Source organism: Pyrgilauda ruficollis, unplaced genomic scaffold (assembly GCF_017590135.1).
Source record: "Pyrgilauda ruficollis isolate IOZ18807 unplaced genomic scaffold, ASM1759013v1 scaffold75, whole genome shotgun sequence".
Taxonomy (NCBI): Eukaryota; Metazoa; Chordata; class Aves; order Passeriformes; family Passeridae; genus Pyrgilauda; species Pyrgilauda ruficollis.
In genome coordinates, this window is record NW_024529377.1 from 704,439 (window position 1) to 721,957 (window position 17,519).

General features: G+C 37.8%; 1 protein-coding gene across 2 annotated transcripts in view; it reads left to right on the forward strand.

Annotated features, from left to right (window-relative positions):
* SUSD1 (sushi domain containing 1) overlaps positions 1–16,487 on the forward strand; it is a 39,546-nt gene extending 23,059 nt beyond the window's left edge. For both annotated transcript variants that reach the window (XM_041486299.1, XM_041486300.1), the window contains 5 exons: positions 6,670–6,763; positions 7,890–8,145; positions 11,710–11,749; positions 12,553–12,646; positions 15,412–16,487. In XM_041486299.1, coding sequence (XP_041342233.1) covers positions 6,670–6,763; positions 7,890–8,145; positions 11,710–11,749; positions 12,553–12,646; positions 15,412–15,550 — 623 coding nt within the window. In that variant the 3' untranslated portion in view covers positions 15,551–16,487. The remainder of the gene's footprint in view (positions 1–6,669; positions 6,764–7,889; positions 8,146–11,709; positions 11,750–12,552; positions 12,647–15,411) is intronic.
* The last annotated feature ends 1,032 nt before the right edge of the window (positions 16,488–17,519 follow it).

Below are 17,519 nucleotides of genomic sequence, written 5' to 3' on the forward strand. Positions count from 1 at the left end.
TAGGTTAAATTAGGATTTCTCATTGCTTTTCCTGGTCTTGACTTTCTGCTTAGAATCGAGCTGTATTTTGAGTTTGCTTAAGGCTTACTATTCACACATGCTGCAATTCCTTACATATTTGTACATGTACTTTCCGGGGGTTTGAGTAGGCTTGACCTTGACTCTGTGTACCTCAGATAATTGTAGTACTTCCTGTGTTTCTCAGCTGCTATTATTTTTGGTTTAGCCCAAGATTAACCTGCAGGCCACGTACTCAGGTGTGTCGCATCTCTGTCTTCATATGAACATGTGAGTGAGAAAGTAGACTCACAAGCCGAGAGTCTAGGAAGTTACTTGAATAAGGAGAATGTATTCCATCATATACTAAGAATAATCTTCTAGAGCCCGTTGTCTTGGTGTATGGAAAATGTACTACATTACAGATTAAATTGTGATGTCTAATTTGTTCATCTGCCTATGGATGTACACATGCACATAAAAGATAGACTATTGTTCTGATCTGATGTAGGATGGAAAACATTTGTACTCATTCTTTCATAAAGGAAGTTCTTTAAGGTCTGGAAAAGGAGGGGAAACCCAAAATCTACTTTCTAGTGAGGAAGTGAAAGACTTTTGGAGGTGTGGTGATCTCACAGCTCTTATTCTGAGAGCACCAGGGCACCAGCATCATGTACCTCCAGAGAAACTATCTAGTAAACTGTGCAGCATCAGAGCACGAGAATTGCCAAGAAGGGAGTTTCTGATTTTTGTAATGAGGGAAGAGTAGTGATGAAAACATGAGCATGATAACTTTTTTTGTTTTACATGTAGGGGGAAATTAGCTGCCAGACATGTAAATTATTTCATACATATACATACACTTCATATTTTTGTGCAGAGATTATTTAAATGCATGATAATTAAGTTCATATGAACACCACTTCACTATAATTTTTCTGAACTCCTCCATAGTAAGAATTTTTCATGAGTCTCTGTGAACTCACGAACATTCAGATAATTTATCTTATTCTGTTTACAAAGCAATTGATATTGGTGACACAGTCTGTGCTTTACTGCCAGAGTTCTATTCCACTTGCCAGTGCTTTGCAAGAGGAATAGAACTCTGATTTCCATACTGTTTGCTTTGGGTGGGTTGCTCAAAGAAGAGAAACAATGAAAAGTAAACATTTGTCTTCTGTCAAGCTTTCTAGTTGAAAGCACCAAAAGCACCTTGCTGAGTTTTCCCTGACCAAATTTTCCTCCTCTCCCATGGCCAGGTAGTGTGAGGTGCCTTCATCTTGGTGCATGTGAACATATGCATATGTGGCCAGTCTCCTGTGCCACACATCCCATTAAAGCGGTTCCAAGTCGTGCAAAGGACACTTGGACAAAGTCCAGGAGGAAGGGAGAGCTGCAGAGTGCTGAGTTAAGGCAGAGGATGTAGGAAATGGCTGGCACTGTAAGCCTGGGTGCTCACCCTGAGAGTCAGGACAGTGCTGCACCCCTCTGCTTACCCAGGCAAGGTCCTGTCACCAGCTTAGCAAGTGGGGTGACAGCAGCGTCGCAGACCAGACCTCTTTCAGGGGTTAGGAGGCTGTCATACCAGGTCCCCTCATGTGGAAGGACCAGGCAGGCCCCTAACCCAAGCATCCTGAGCCAACAGCACCGAGGTGCCAGACCCTGAACACCTCCCCTTGGGTCTGCAGAGCAGCACATGTCAGCACTCAACACACCTCAGCTTGCTCCTGGAGATCACAAGGGAAAGGTGCCGCAGGAAGAACTGGAGCAGGAGACATAGAAATGGCTCCCCATCTCCTGGCTAATACAGAAATGAACACAGAAATGCCCAGGCAGGGACGAGCCAGGAGATGGGGATCACCCTGGCTCGCCCATGGCGGGCGACCGGAACGCACCCTGGAGACGATCCGTACAAGAAGCAGTGAAATGCGGGCGAATTCCGTTTTAAAGGTGGAGGTCCTGGCCCAGAGGTGCTCTGCAGCTGGAATCGGGGCCCCTTCAGGCCCTGCTCCACACAGAAAACACCGACGGGGCACCAGCCGGCGCCCGTGTGCCGCGGGCCGTGAGCTCCCGCCCGCAGCTGAGGGCAGGGTGGCGGCTCACTTGCTGAGGGCTGCCAGCCAAGGTCCCCTGCAGCACGTCTCGCTGCTTTCACCCTTCCTTCCTTGCCCGGGGCCGTGCACCTGGGCAGACGCGCTGGCCCCGGGCGCTGCTGGCCCCAGAGAAAGAAAGGCCCTTTGTGCGGCGGAGCTCGGGCTCCCGGCCGGAGCCGGCCCGCGGCCCGCGGCTGCAGCGGGGCTCGGCCCGGGCCTGGCAGCGCCCTGGCTGCGGCTGCACGGCTGCTGCCGCTGCATCCCTGCCGTCCTCACCATCCACAGCCTCTCGGCCACAGAGCGGGGGAACAAAGACACAGTCAGCAAAGGGAATCACGTGAGTGGGATGGCCAGAAATGACCAGTCTTTAAAGAAGATCTAAATTATTTTTTCTGTAGATGTGGTATTGATTTATTTATTCTCCCTCCTTCCTTCTTTTTACATAACGTTCCTCTATAATTGGAAATTCTCACTCTGTACTAGAACAATTCTTTTTAAATATGTACAGTAAAGTTAGTTACTCTTTGAACAGTAATACAAACAGTAAACAATGTTTTCTATTGTATTAATATTTCTGCCTTATTTTAGTTTTACTTTTACAGCAGTATTTTTTGCTTCCTTGTTTTAAAATTCAGCAAAAACCTTTTGGACATAAAGCCCTCAAATGACCATGTGATGCCCAAAAAAGGCTGGAAATAAATCCCTGTGGACCGGTGTCCATAGAGCAGGTATTTGTTTATTGCAGCGCTGGTGGTGAGCTCATTAGTACTATACTTACCTCTCTCTGAATCTATCCACCTGCTGTGTTTTTTCTTCTTTTTTGTCTATTCAGCATTCAGCAGCTAGTTAACCATATACTAGCCATTACATTGTATAGAAAGTTATTTTTTAACAGGTTATATAGGTATAAAAAGTTAGAATTCAGGTTATATAGGTATAAAAGGCTATGATTCAGGTTACTTACATATAAAAAGTTATGATACAGGTTCTACTGATATCAGGTTATATATATATATATATCAGGTTATATTGATAGCTTATAACTCAAGCAATATAAGCACCTTGTAACTTTGGCCTAAGTTATGTAGGCATCACATGAAAGAATTCCCTTGTGTGCAGGGGATTAATATCATGCAAATGGTCTTGTTTCACTAACGGGTTGTTTTATTTAAAAGCCAGCCTTAAGAAGAGTCTTTGATTTGGATTCTTTGAAATGTCAAGGGTGGTGAAGAGTTGCCATGTGATTTTGAACTTTGTTGTTCAATTCGGTTGTTATTTTTAAAGCTTTGTTGTTGCCCTTGCAGTGTGACACCAAGCGGGCTTTGGCTCCAGCATTGAGGCGTGGGACGATTCTAAGTGTTGCTGCAGCAGGAAACACTTCCTGGCATGTAGGCATGTACTTTCTTCCCTGTAGCTTGCCTTCAGGCTCAGAGAGAAAATCAGTAGATGGATTCTTATTGTAGAAAATTAGCCTTTATATTAAATGTTCAAGTGTTACTAACCATAAGACTGCTGTGACAGGGATGTGCTTAGAGTGAGACAGTCGAGGCATATACTTTGATTTCTTGCTATGCTCTTCTCTGTTTTCCTGATGTTGCTACAGATATGTTAGTCTGTTCTGCTTGTGAAGTCATTAAAAAATTAATTCTTTAAGAAAGGCAAGGTGCTAACAGAACCGGGACAGACTGGAGGATCTTGATTTCTTCACCTAGTGCAAGTCCTTACTTGTCTGTAGTATTCTGCTTTTCCCTCCAACTGTTCTCTATGGTGTTAAATTAGTGTTTTTAACATGTGAATTTTTAAATCTGGTAATAATGTTGACCTCTTAGCAGACTACTTTTTTTAAAATTATATTTTTAGGTGTTTAATTTCTGGCAAAGTTCTTATTTTATTAAAAAAGCTGCAAAAAGTGGGCAAAAACTGCATATGGAATAACTCCTTCGAAGTTTATTTTCTGATCACCAAAGCAAAAATTAAACTATTACAGACTATTATAAACTATTATATTATTAGTAGTATTATAATTACTCCTTCACATTGCTACAAACCGTTCACTCTTTTTATTAAAACAGGTAGATTGTCTTCTGTGTGCTTGATGTTTTTAATAACTAGTATTTTTTACCAGAAACTAAACATAGTAAAAGACTCCATCTTTTAACAGCACTATGTGTTTCTTCAGACTCTTCTCTCTTTTACTCACTTACTAGGGCTGTCAGTTCTGGATGGCTGCTTATTTTCATTATTTGTATTTCCGTGTCAAATTATAGAAAATAGAAAAATCAATTGTTATGACCTTAGCCAGCATCTTCCTGTCATCTGAGTCCACATCTGTTTCCTCTTGTGCTGTTTATCTGTAAAAACAATGCAAGACCATTGCATGCAATGCACATTTTAGCTGGCATTAGGGAAGAAATTACCAAGTTTTTCTTGGAAATTGAAAAATTCTTTAGAGAAATGAATAATAGTGCCTTGTGGTGATGCTAAATGTCAAAGGAAAGGAAGATAGAAGGAGTATACCAGATAAAACCACCCTGAGAGATATATTTTCCTGTCACTCTGTCTATTGACAGTGTCTGTGCTAAGGAACCACTGAAATGAACAGATAATTTCTGTCTCTTAATTAATGTTTGCTTAAGTTTGCAAAGTGCAAAGGGCCTAAAGATTGTCTGTCAAATATTAGTTGTTCATTTATTTTGTTCAGATAGAAATTCTGCCTGTACCTTTTACAGTATCTGTGGCTGCAGATGTATTGAAAAGAACAGGAGCAAAGACCGCTTCCAGTTCTTGCAGGCAGCCATGCAGTACATTTCATCAACTCGGAAAACTCTCAGAATAGCTTTATTTTGGGCACACCATGCTAAAGTTGTATCCCCACATAAGTTTCATCTGTGTTTAAAGCAGAGGTCATATAAGCTTTCAGATTTCCTCTTCATCTGTTACAAACTCGAAATTTTGAATCCTCATATAAGAGGATTTCTTTATCCATCTCTTCCTTGTATTCTTTAAGTTGGTTTCACGCAGCTCTGTCACACTGATGACTGGGACTCCAGGCACCATGAAATGGTCACCTGTGTATCTTGGGTGCTACTATTCCAGTGTTATGTAAGCCTGATTCTTATGCCTTTTAGAGCAGCCTTCCAGATTTTCTCTTTTTGTTGTCACTTTGATGACTAAAACTCATTCTGAGATATATTAATATGCCATTACTACTACTCAAAGGCAGTTAGAATATTTTGCAAAAATTCATGTTAGAAGCCCAATAGTATCACCTTGTATCACCTTGTATTTTGCACTGGTGAATTCAATCCCAGTTTTGAACAACAGCAGCTGTTAGGGTGGTTCAGTTCTCCTTTTGGAAAATCTCTGAGTTTCTAACATTGAGCAGCAAAATTCATCTGTACATATTGGGATTTTGCACCATGATTGTTAACAAAATGCTAGTAGTACTAACCTCTAATAACCTTCCCGCGCCCCAGTACTTCTGCTTTCAACATGATTTTCTAGCTCCCTTTTTAGCAGTTACTTACCCTCTTGACAGTTTTTCTAACAAGCCTCATTTTCTCCTGCAAAACTAATGATTTTCAATACTTCAAAAGATATGTGCAGCTATTTGTATTCCAGCTCTTTGAAAAATCCATGCATCTCAGCAATATTTTGTCTGATATCACTTAACTTTGGAAAATCTGCATTGATTTTCTTTTGTTTCTCTTCATGATATTGATTATTCTTTCTAGCTCTGAAGCCTTGATGTTCTGTACATAAGCACTACATTTGTTACTCTTCAGTCAGATATCACGTCAGCAGCCTGATACACTGGTGTTCAAAGAGCCTAGCTGTACCTGTGTATTTACCTGTGCAAGTTCTTTCAGACTTCTGGGCTAGATGGTGTCTGTGCTTCACACTCTGCCCCCTTGGTTTTACACAGTGAATCTATTTCCATTTTTCCTTCCAGGCTGCTAGTGGTAATTTCCTTATCAGTGTCCAGCTGTCATCACTACCATTGAAATTAGAGGAAGAACTATTTGTTCAGCCTTGACCTTGATGCAAATTTCCACTAAAACAGATTAGAGTTCTGTATCCATATTAAAATCCAATTTAACGGCTTGGAGATTTCTACCTGACTATGAACAGTATCTAAGGAAGTTGCCTTAGTATTACTTTTGGCACTACTAAATTCTCCTTTATTCATACCATTATATTTCTTGCAATGGGCTCTGTACAGAGTTTCTTATTTTTGTTCTCCCTGACCATTTCAGTTAGTCTAGTAAATATTACTGCTTCCTCCCAACAAAGTTTTCATGGCTCATTTCTCTGTAGTCAACCACCATTTTTGGGCATCTCTCTTTTTCCCAGCTAGCAGAAGTACAGGAGTTGTCAGACCATCATGATCATATTTGCTCTGTGTTTTTCTTGGCCAATTTATGTTGCCTGCAGGTGTTTGGGGTTCAAGGCTCCACTGAAGATGTTTTGGCAGAAAAACTAGCTAGCAATTGAAAAAGGAACTGAAAAGTTGCTAGGATCTGATACCTGAAATATTTCTAAAACCTTTCTGAACCACAGGTGTTCGTTCACTTTTCAGATCCCCCCTTTCCAGAAGTAGAATTTGTTGCAGTTAAAGGTTCTGCACCTTTGCTCAGACTCCGGAAAGCAGAAGATCAAAATGGACCAATCAGGTTTGTCTATTCACCCTTCCAAAGAACATTCTGCAGATTCATATTACATACAGATTATAACTGGTTTGGGTAGCAAGATTATTTTTTTAGCAATGGGAAAAAGCTTGAACTGTACCTCCCAGTTTCTCTCCCCTTAGCAGAGTAATATTTAGCTTCAAGCTTTTTTGCTGTTTTCTGGAACAAAATCCTAGTTTGGATAATTGTGAGTTTTCACCACTGGCTTTGTGGTTTGATTTTGTTTTTCTTTTCCCTTTATCCATAGTGAGGTTACAAAAGATCTTTATTGATGGATACAAACACACCTCTACTGAGGTGATTTTTCTTTTCCAAGGAACTCATGCAGACATTACATTTTTCCCCTCAGAACCAGAAGAAATAGTGAATAATGTCCTCATTTTTTCAAATTCTGAAGTCTGTTTTCATAGTAATTATTACTATCAAAATTAATTTCTTGAGTAAAAGGATTTAAACCTTACTGAGTGCTGTTTGTGACTGAAGCAAAAGGTAACTCAATATTACACTGAAGCAGAAAATACTTGAAATATAGGAAGATAATACTTGAAAAAAATACTTGAAAGCTAGGAAGATCTCATGGAATGGCAGGTGTAACAGCCTTAATGAATAGTCTTCCGATTGTTGAATACAATAGACTAAACATTGTTTTGAGAGGTATGAGGACAGATTTGATTAGTTTTTTTTTTTTTAAATGGCACCTGCCCTCTCCTCTTTTCAATAGAAAAAGTCTCATTTCTTTGAACTTACAAGTAATTTTTGGAGAAAATGGTATCTTATTTCATAGGTGAACTTCAGTGTGAGGAGGAGGAGGAGATAGTCTGAAGTATGTCAGCTTTATGTTCTTCTGAACATCAATAAGCATGTAGCAATAACATGAATGTGATGAGAAGACCCAGGCTAAGCAGTGCATGCAGTGCATTTGGTTAAAATTGAAGTGGAACACACACACAGAGAAATATTTTAGTATAAGAAGTGTTTGTATTGGACAGTGTTAATAAAAAACAGTTAAGAGGCTACAAATAGAAAAAAACAGTATGGATTAATGAATATCTGATGCTTATTTCATTGAAATGTGGGCTAATATTTACTTTTCTTTTTTGTTTTACTCTAGTCTTTATCAAGTGATTGTGCTTCCTCTGGATTTGCAAAGCACTTTTATTTGTGACTCCTTTGCTGCTACAACTTTCTTTAGTAACACCACTGACATTAAAGGATATGTGGCAGCTGAATTTCGGGCAAAGGATGTTGCTGATAATATGTCAATTGCTCTTGGAGACAGACATTATTATGGGAAGTTTTATAATGCTCCTTTAAAGCTGGGAGAAGAGTATTGTGTTTTTTTGAAAATCATAAGTGAGTGGAATAAGGTAATGGATGTTTTAAAACCTCTTCTTTACACCTCTTGAATGAAATGTTGCTGGGGGAAAAGATGAAAATGTTAGCTGGGTATTAAATTTTTTATGACACTTCAAGAATCTCCTAATTGACAGAATTAGTTTAAATGTGAAGCTCTTTAAATATCTCTTAAAATTCCTTAATGGTACTTATGTCATTGTAATGTTGAAGCAACTCTGAATGCCAAAAGTCAAACAATGGAAAATAATTAAAAATGAATGACCATCTCTGCCCTCAGTAATTGAAGATGTCTGTATTGGACCAGAATTTACTAAAAGAGATTAGTGTGAGAATTTGAAAATCACTCCTTAGCAATGATGAATTCACCCATTTAAATTTTTAATTAAATATTTTGTAATAAAATATACCAATTCTCCAAATGACATGGAAAAATATATTTTATTATGTATTGTTACCTTCCAAAAGGCAGTGAATGTCAGCTCGAGATCCATTGAGAAAGGCCTTTTAAAAAAGTATATTTTTATCATTAATTTTTTATTATTTGAAAGTAAATATGTATTTTTAATTAGAAACAAAATTTTCTAAAATTTACATATCGTCTAATTTCCCAGTTTTATCTATCTCAGGAGTCAACAGTTTTAAAGTTTTTTATAACATAAATCTCAGCAGTAAAAAGTTTTTCTTGTATGGGACAGGGGATAACTCCTTGCATTCAATACAGTTCCTGAATGTTAAATACAAAAACTGAACTAAGCAACCTCTAATAAAGAACGGAACATCTAAAGAGTGCCTCACATTGCCATCAAAATAGAGTTTTTAGGACTTAGTGTATACAGCACAAAGCAAGGAGGCATGCAAAAACTGATCCATGAGTCACTTATAAATAATTCTCTACAATTTTGGAAGGCTACACACAAATCTCAGTAAGTTAAAACAGCTTCTGTTAAGAAATAGTGAATAACATCTTCATTTATGCATACTCGAAAGTACTGTTTTCATAGTAGTGTATTACTATCAAAATGTATTTCTAGAGTAAAAGGATTTACCTTTTACCTGTAACTGCCTCAGTTCAAAGTCAGTGAAATAAAACAAGTGCAGGTAATAAGAGGGTTCTGGTACCTACTAATCTGTGCAGTACTATTTAACAATAGTCTGAGAAATTTTTATAGCAGATATGAAGTTATTTCCGATCCTGATACAAGTTTGTTGTTTGTCATAATTTTTTAATTAATTGTGTGAGGGGAAAATAGGAAAATGGCAATAGAAGGTATTTAATTTCATAAATAATATTAAATTATTGACATTGACAACCAAAATATCTTGGAATTTGGACAATGAACTGAATTTCATAGAAAAATGTGCTCTGTAGAGCAGGATTGTTAATCAATCAAATGTATACAAGTTTGGCCTCTTCAAGCACTATTAAATACATCTTTGAGCTTAGTTTATTTATCCTGGGGTTTTATGCATTGGCTTCCCTGGCTCTTTACCCTCAGTGTTTTCTAATACTAGGGTATTTTAGCTTCTTTTACTTTTGTGGAGGTTTTTGCTGCACAAAACAAAGTAGATTCTTATACATCTTTACCAGCCGTTTATGAAGCTGCTTCTAACTTACATTACTCTTCCTCTTTCTTATGGATTATTTCCTGATCTTTCACTGCTGACATTTGCAGATGTATTTTCTAGGCCACGGATTTGAAAGATTAATATTACAGTTATTTGTAGAGGTCACTCTTGCTTCCTACCATTAAAAATGCATCAGCTCCCTCATGTACACTTTCCTGTATGGCTTTTTTTGGTTGACAAAGTACACAAAGTTACATGCAACAGTTATGAATCATTATTGGGATTGAAAATGCCAAACTGCTTTGGTTTGCAGCTCTGCTTCTTTAAAATGGAACTTGGACTGCTGGTTCAAATACCAAAAGTATTGGTTTATCTGCAATTGTCATGCCCTTTTATTTTTGTGCAATTGCTGGTATGAGAAGGCTGAAAAAAAATCGGAATTATGTTGTGTAGGTTTTTGGGTTTTGAGACTTTCTAAAAATGTGATTACTTAAGTAACTGCATTTGGATTCAAGAGCTCAGTCTTCTTTTTAAAAAAATTGCTTCGTCCTCAATTCTTAATACCTGTGAAATCAGCATTTCTGAAGTGTCTTTTACTTGTTAGCACATTTCCATTTGAATACAGACAAATTAGAAACAGATGCAATAGGCTCCTAACGTTCTCATTATTCTCTTTCATATTCTGGCATCCTTAAGGATCTGTTCTGTCTCCTTTCATACTAAAAATGGTACAATTTGTATCATCATGCTGCAAAATCATTGCTTAGTTTTGATTTTTATTAAAATTATTTCTGCATATCCCTAACATATTATCATGTTCATTTTTCCATTTTTCACATTTGGAGGTCTTGAAAAGGGTGTCTGCTGTGAGGTTTTTACTTTCCATTTATTTTTTGTTTCTCTGAGATTCATGAGACCTCTGTAACTCCCCTGATAGGCAGGAGATGTCTGATGTTCTGCACACTAGAGTGTGTCATGAAGGTAGCTATTTCAAAATTATGGCACCCACACCACTGCCCCAGAATGTGGCATTTGATTGGGTTTCTAGACCCATCCCTTTATCTTCCCACTTCTGAGAAGATTTTTCTTGTCAGTCTTTTGTCTTTTTAATTAACCAGAAAATTCCTGATAAATAATGGGTTTAAGAATCATTGAGATTCCACGATTCAGCATGCAGATACACAGAAGTGAGATTAATCACAAAAATGTGCCTTCATCCTTTTATCCAAATACTTCAAACCGTAGCCTTCTTTCTCAAATGTATTGTTCTTCAGAACAACATAATACACACTTTGCTACAATATGAAAAATGCATATATTGTGTATGTATTATGTGAAAGTCTGTGAAGGTCATTTAGCAGGAAGCACTACAAAAATACACTTCACAGTAATTACATAATAGATAATAGAACCTAGAATAGAACTTTGTGTATTTATGACTATGAAGAGCTGGGGAAAAATGTTCTACAGAGACCAAAGCTTACTTTAAAAAAGTATCAAACTCGATTAAGAAGTCTGGAAAAGCAGACCCATGATAAATATTTATTTAACTGTAAGTATTCTATACAGTTATTAAAAATTACCAAGCATGTTATCATAACGGAAGAAAATGCTACATCTAGTATTTGTAAAACATGCCATCAGATACCCGATTTTAACATACATGTTCTGCATGGGAGAGAGTTAACACAGCATATTTAGCCTTATCTTCACATTTCATAAATTCTGAACCCTTATCAAAGCAATGTCAAAGATCCTTCCATGGATGGAAGGTTGTAAAAAGAAAGGAAGAATAATGAGCTAAAAGCTAGAGCCGGCCTTTCATCAAAGTTCTATGTCTAATCTTATTTTTATAATTAATAATCTTTTAAGACAATATAGAGGCTGCTACCAAGGGAATAACAAACTCCATTCCAAATAATTTTTTTTGATGGCTGATCATTCAGAGGGTGTTAGTAACAATAAATTTTTCTCATGGGAAACAGTGATTTTTATGTTTTCTTTTTTAGGTAAGAAGACAGTCCTGTGCTGTTTGGGCACAAATTAAAAGTAAGTCAATTTTTCCTTCAATAAAGAAGTTGAAGTTGTCCTGGCTTTGCTTGGCAGCATAAGCTAATAATTGCTGTGGCTGTTTCTTCTTTTGCCGTTCATTATCTGTTGACTTCAAGGATTGAAAAAATTAGAGACAGAAAATTTTCCTTGCTCTTTACTATTCCATTCCAGTGGATTCAGCAATCCATTCTAAAATGTACTCTCCTGTTTTTCCCTGGTTTTCACTGTTGTTATTTCTTTGCATCACATCCAAATCTTTACAGCAATTTTTGTGTACAAAGGATCTGAAGCACAGAAAATGTGGAATTTTGGAAGCCTATTTTAAGAAAGTTTTATATTGGCTTAAAGATTTAAAAAATCAGTCAAAGAACAACAACAATTACTGGAAATAACACTAATATTAAAAGCACATTTTCTTCTGCTACAAAAAAGTTAAAATTAAGTTTATGGGTTTTTCATGATATACGATCTACAATATGCAAGGAAGACAATTCTGTAACTTTTATGGAGGGTTGGCATCTTCTCTAGAGATTTGTAATTTGCTGATGGAAGCTGGTGTTATAGTGCTACAAGGGCAGGTATATATTTTACCAAAAATGAGCATAATAATTATTTTTCTAATATTCTAATTAATCTTTATTCCTCAACTGGATGGTAGCTCCTAGGGAGTCACCTCCGTTACTCTCATTAACTGAGCTGTACGTCCAGCATTTGGGTTTTGTTGCAATACTTCAGCTATGAGCAGACTGGTGCTGCACTGTTTGATTGGTTTGTTTGAATTGTTTGGCACTTTCTTTCAGATGTATCACCCACTCTGCAATACATGACGGCTGTTGGATTAGGGTCAGTGGCTGCTGTCTGCCTTATATTGTTCCTGTCATTCTCCGTGGCACGGTATGTGATGTTGCTGCCTGCAGTTTTGCAGTCCTCCTTCACGTGTTTTTTCTTTTCAGATAGATTTTCTTGCCAACATGGTTGGTTCAGGCATCATGGGAGGTTAGAAACTGTAATCAAGGGTGCTTTCAGTGGCCACTGATGCTGTCCATTGCTTCAGCTGATGTCCTCTGTCTTTGCAATTACTGGCAAAGCATGTGAAATGTGTAGGGCTTATCTTAATAAAGGAAGGATTTAAGACAGTGAATAGAACCAGGACTTTAGTACAGAAGTGTTCTGATTTAATGGGAATTAAGTACATGAACTTTATATGCTGTCAAAATGTTGATGCACTTTGCTTATGTACAGAGCTAATTTTTTGTCTTCCCAAATTTATTCAAAAGGCCTGAAAAAATTGTTTTATCTAAAGGCCATGATAAAAACATATTTAAAATTTTTAGGGGATTTATTAATTTATGTTTCATGATCAGTGTTAGTAACTTCATAACTGTCTTTCAAAGTTAAATATGCAAATTATATAATTGTAAATGCCTACATACATGTAAAATCTCTTCACTAAAATCTATGTCTTTGCTGTTGTTTCAATATGCATATCTACAAGAATAGTCTTCTGATGTATTTCCCTTGAAAGGTCAGTAGCCTCCAGCTTGGGGACTATGAAATATCGCATTGATTGGTTAAGCTGCTGGTTTGGTGTTCTGAAACCAAATTAGTAATTAGGAACCAAATTAGGAATTAGTGGTATATAGGGCTGAAGAAAGTAGGTTTATTTGGATTGTTTGTGGTTGTCTAAATTTCAAATCAGTTCTTGCAATCAAAATTCTGAATTAAAAGTTCCATGGTCCCATTTTTTTCTTTAAGTATCTAAATGAACAGATCTCAGGCTTCCCTTAGCAGTAAGTAGAATGCAGTGGTAAACTTGAGCTTGCAGTCTTGGTTGTTTTGGGGGATTTTGAAAACATTGTCAGACTCAGCTTTGATATTTGAGGAAGAAGGGGCTTTTACTGTCTTGATTTCTAAAGCAGCTGACTCCTGACAGAGGACTTACTGCAGGAGGAAGGGGTTCCCTGGACTGTCATGGCGAGAAAGGCTTTTCAGTTATTTCAGTTTCTCTGGCAAAAATGTGGCAGATGGATATTAGTACCGTTCAAAACTATGTCAAATCAATTAGGTTCATAGTGATAGGAGAGTGATTTGACGTACGAGACAGTACTGGAAGAATCATGTATGATTATGAGCCACTTGTGAGAGAGTGCAGAGAAGACAGACCCTGAGCTTCCACTTCAGCCTTCTTTCAAAAGGAGAGAGAGAAAATGAAATCAGTAAGGATCTGATTACATTGAGTAAATTTGATAGTGGTGTATTGTAGGGGACAAGGACTTAAAAAGTCAGCAAGTATCTTTTAGGCCCTTGATCCCATGTACAGAGAAATTTTTGAATCCATTCTCCTGTTCCAAGGAATATCAGACAGAATCATTAACAGAAATTAAAACTGCCCCATGCCAGCAGTAGACAGAGAAGGGAATCCCTAGATATCAGTTGTGGTAAGACACTTCACAATGCTCACAAAAAAAGTATCTGTAATATTTTAAATAAAAAATGTGCTTTTAGTTATAATTTACCATCAGTTTAAAGCATTTCTGAGTAAGAATGTGATTTGAAAAAAACCTGTGTGAAGTCAGCCTTCTGCCCTATCTAGTTGTAAAACCATGGTCCTGTTTTAGACACTATACTCCACGACAGATGTGGCCTAGCAGGAGAAAAAGAGAGTGGAATTTGACAAGGGAGACCTGGGATCTATTTAACTGCAAAAAGGGTATTCTAGTGGTGGGTTGCTTAGCCTGGCAGAGAAGATTCTGCCAAGAAGCATAATATGCAAATATACAAAATGCCACTATATAAAGATCAACTTTCTCCTGTTGGTAGTGCCAATAGTACATGTACAGCATGGCCACGTGCTTCTGAGCTCTGGGAGAGGGAGGTATGGGAACAAATTGCTGTGAATGCAGCTTCTGGGTGGTCTGCAAGAGGAGGTTAAACAAACTTGTCAGTAATGACATAGCTATGGCTGATCTTGCCATGGTGTCAGGTGAATGGTCTTAGATTATTTCTTGGGGTCCCTGTAAGCTTCTGTCACAGAGCGCCACCGTATTCAAGTGCTCACCAGCTTGCCACATGTTTGCTGTCTCAGGAATTCTGTTTCCACAATGGATGGAATTCAGGGTGTGAATTCCTGCTAGTATGGTTGCTGACAGCAATTCCAACTGTTCCTCAATAAGTAGAAGTCTGGAACTGGATTTACAAAGTGAAGTCTGACTCCTGATGTCCTTAGATATTACATTTTTCATTTTGAAAAATGCACTGGCGCATAGTTGTTATTAAAGTGGTTTGTCATTTATACACCTTGCTCCATTCCTCTTAGTTCTTTGCTTTCTTTTGTATGTGATGCCCATTCATATGCATAAGGACAGTGCCAGAACTCCAGATTTTTGAAGATCTGCACTGGGCATCAGTGTTGTTGGTGCCAAGGTTAACACTGGTCAGGTAGTCATGCGGTAACCTATGGGAATGCTTCCTACCCATCTCACACTGGCTATAGTGATCAGGATTTGTTAGCAGCACCATACATCTTCAAAAAACTTCAGAAGCATTGTCATGTATCTAATCAATATGAGTGATACAAGTTCCCTGTCAGGTCCATGCTTGAGTCTTGAATAATTTGTAGGATTTTTTTTTTCTTTAACTGGAATTTTTTCTTTCTCCAGGTCTTGTCTTCACAGCTCAGTGCATCCCCCACCTGCTGCTGTAGCCTGTGAGGCTGTGCACTTATCTACTACAGTAGACGTGGCACAAGCAGGGATTGCATCATCATTCCTAGAGACTGAAAGTGTCTCTCTTCTCTGATGGTTTATTCCCTGAAGTCAACGTAGAAAAAAGCGTGCTCTTATTTCAAAGCCAGCATGTGTCTGGTATCTGCATGTCACACATGTACTACAGCGTGGACAGTTTAAATGTGCTTGTCACTGCAGTGAGATGTTTATTGTCTTGCCTAATTCCGAATGGTGTGGTGTATAAAGGAGAACCTTCCCTCACAAGCAGGTTATCATGCATCCCATGTGTTGGTCACAGTCTTTCAGCTATTCCAGCTGCATGAGCGCCTGATAATGAGTGCTTGCATTGTACTTGATTACATGAATAATCCCCTGATCCAGCGGAGACTGTTTGAGGATTAACTGCTACTTTAGATACCTTTGCACACATGAACTGGCCTATTAGGAGCAAAAATACAGACCTACCCTTATGCGAGATAAAGTGCCTATTGTACTTCCAGTTATAAAGGTAGAACACTTCTGTCAGTCACTTACAAGTAATGATACATCAGTAGCATGTACACTTATTAGCCATGAAGTTGCCACATTCAAGCAGTGTCAGCAACTGATGTGTTCCAAAGATATTGCAACCATTGCTCATAACAATTAGCAGTAATTGCAAATAATATACCAATCTGTAAAACTGCAGTTTGCTCAAAAGCTGCTTGCTTTAATGGCAGGTGAAACTAATTTAAGGAAGGACCTTCCTGTGTTAAGTGCAGTTTTGTTAATCTCTGTTCTGTAATTACAGCTGAGTAAAGCCATTAAATCATTGTCTAGTTAATTGGCTGGTGTGTAACATCTGGTTAGAGTCACTTAATAAAGTACAATTAACCAATTTCTTTTGGCATACTCCCAGTTAATAATTTTTTTTTCTTCTGTATGAAAGAATCAAGTGGCTTTGATTACTTCCACACCCCTTCAGAAGCTGCTTTGTTATATGTTAGCAATAAAAATGTTAACTGGTGAAATAAAAAAAGCAGGAATTTTGGTTTTGTGATTTTTTTTTCTAAGTTATGTTTTGTGTTTTACCAGTTTAAATATATGCTGCACATTTTTGGAATTGTTAATTTCTGAATTACTAAGATTCTGATGCCTACTGCTCTTACAATTTTAGATGTTCTGTCTCTCTATAACATGTAATTAGGGTCTTTTTGGATTTAAAGTACAACAGCAGATTTCATAGTTAGAAGCAAAGAGGAGTTACATCCAAAAAGAGTTTTCAATTGCTGCATCCAGCTAAGAGTACTTTTTCCAGGTCTGGGCAGATACCATTTCTGTTAATACAGCATTTCCAGAGCTGTCCTTCAAGTTAATAGTTAATAGCTAAGTAACACCTCTGTCTACACTAGGGATTAAAAGTCGATAGCATTTTCTGTTGCTAATTGAGAAAGAATAATTAAACTGTTCATACTGGGAAACCATGCCTTAATTTTTCAGTTTCTTGTGTGGAATTCATTCTCACACATTCCGTGCCTAATTCCCTTTCTCAGTGGAATGGATTGCAAGGTTTGGTATGAGTATGAACTGCACCACTTCATTCTGATTCAGTCTCCTGCTGCTCTGGTCCTTAGAGAGAGTTCATGAGCAGCTGTTCCTGTGTAAGGGAGAGCTGGAGAGGCTGGGAATTATTTAGAGAGACAGATGTGCCATCCTCTGTTAAAAAGCTGAACTTCTTTTTACGCTTTACTGAGACCACCGGTATTCCAGTATGCTACACTTGATCAGGACTATGCAGTCCATCTTGTCAGTGGGTATAATTGGAAAACTGGAGGTCTTTGTGTGATCTTCAGCAGGTTATTTCTTTTCTGTGTGCCTCTTACTTGCCCAAGTTGTTTTTTCATAAAGTTTTCAGAGCAAGGTTTTTTCTTACAAAACATCCATACTTCTGCTGGTAGTTAGATAACATACTTAATGACTGATTTGGACATCTCCATACAGTGTAGCTTCTTGATACTCAGGAATGGACTGATAAGGGAGAAGAGATGAGACAAGACTTTCTG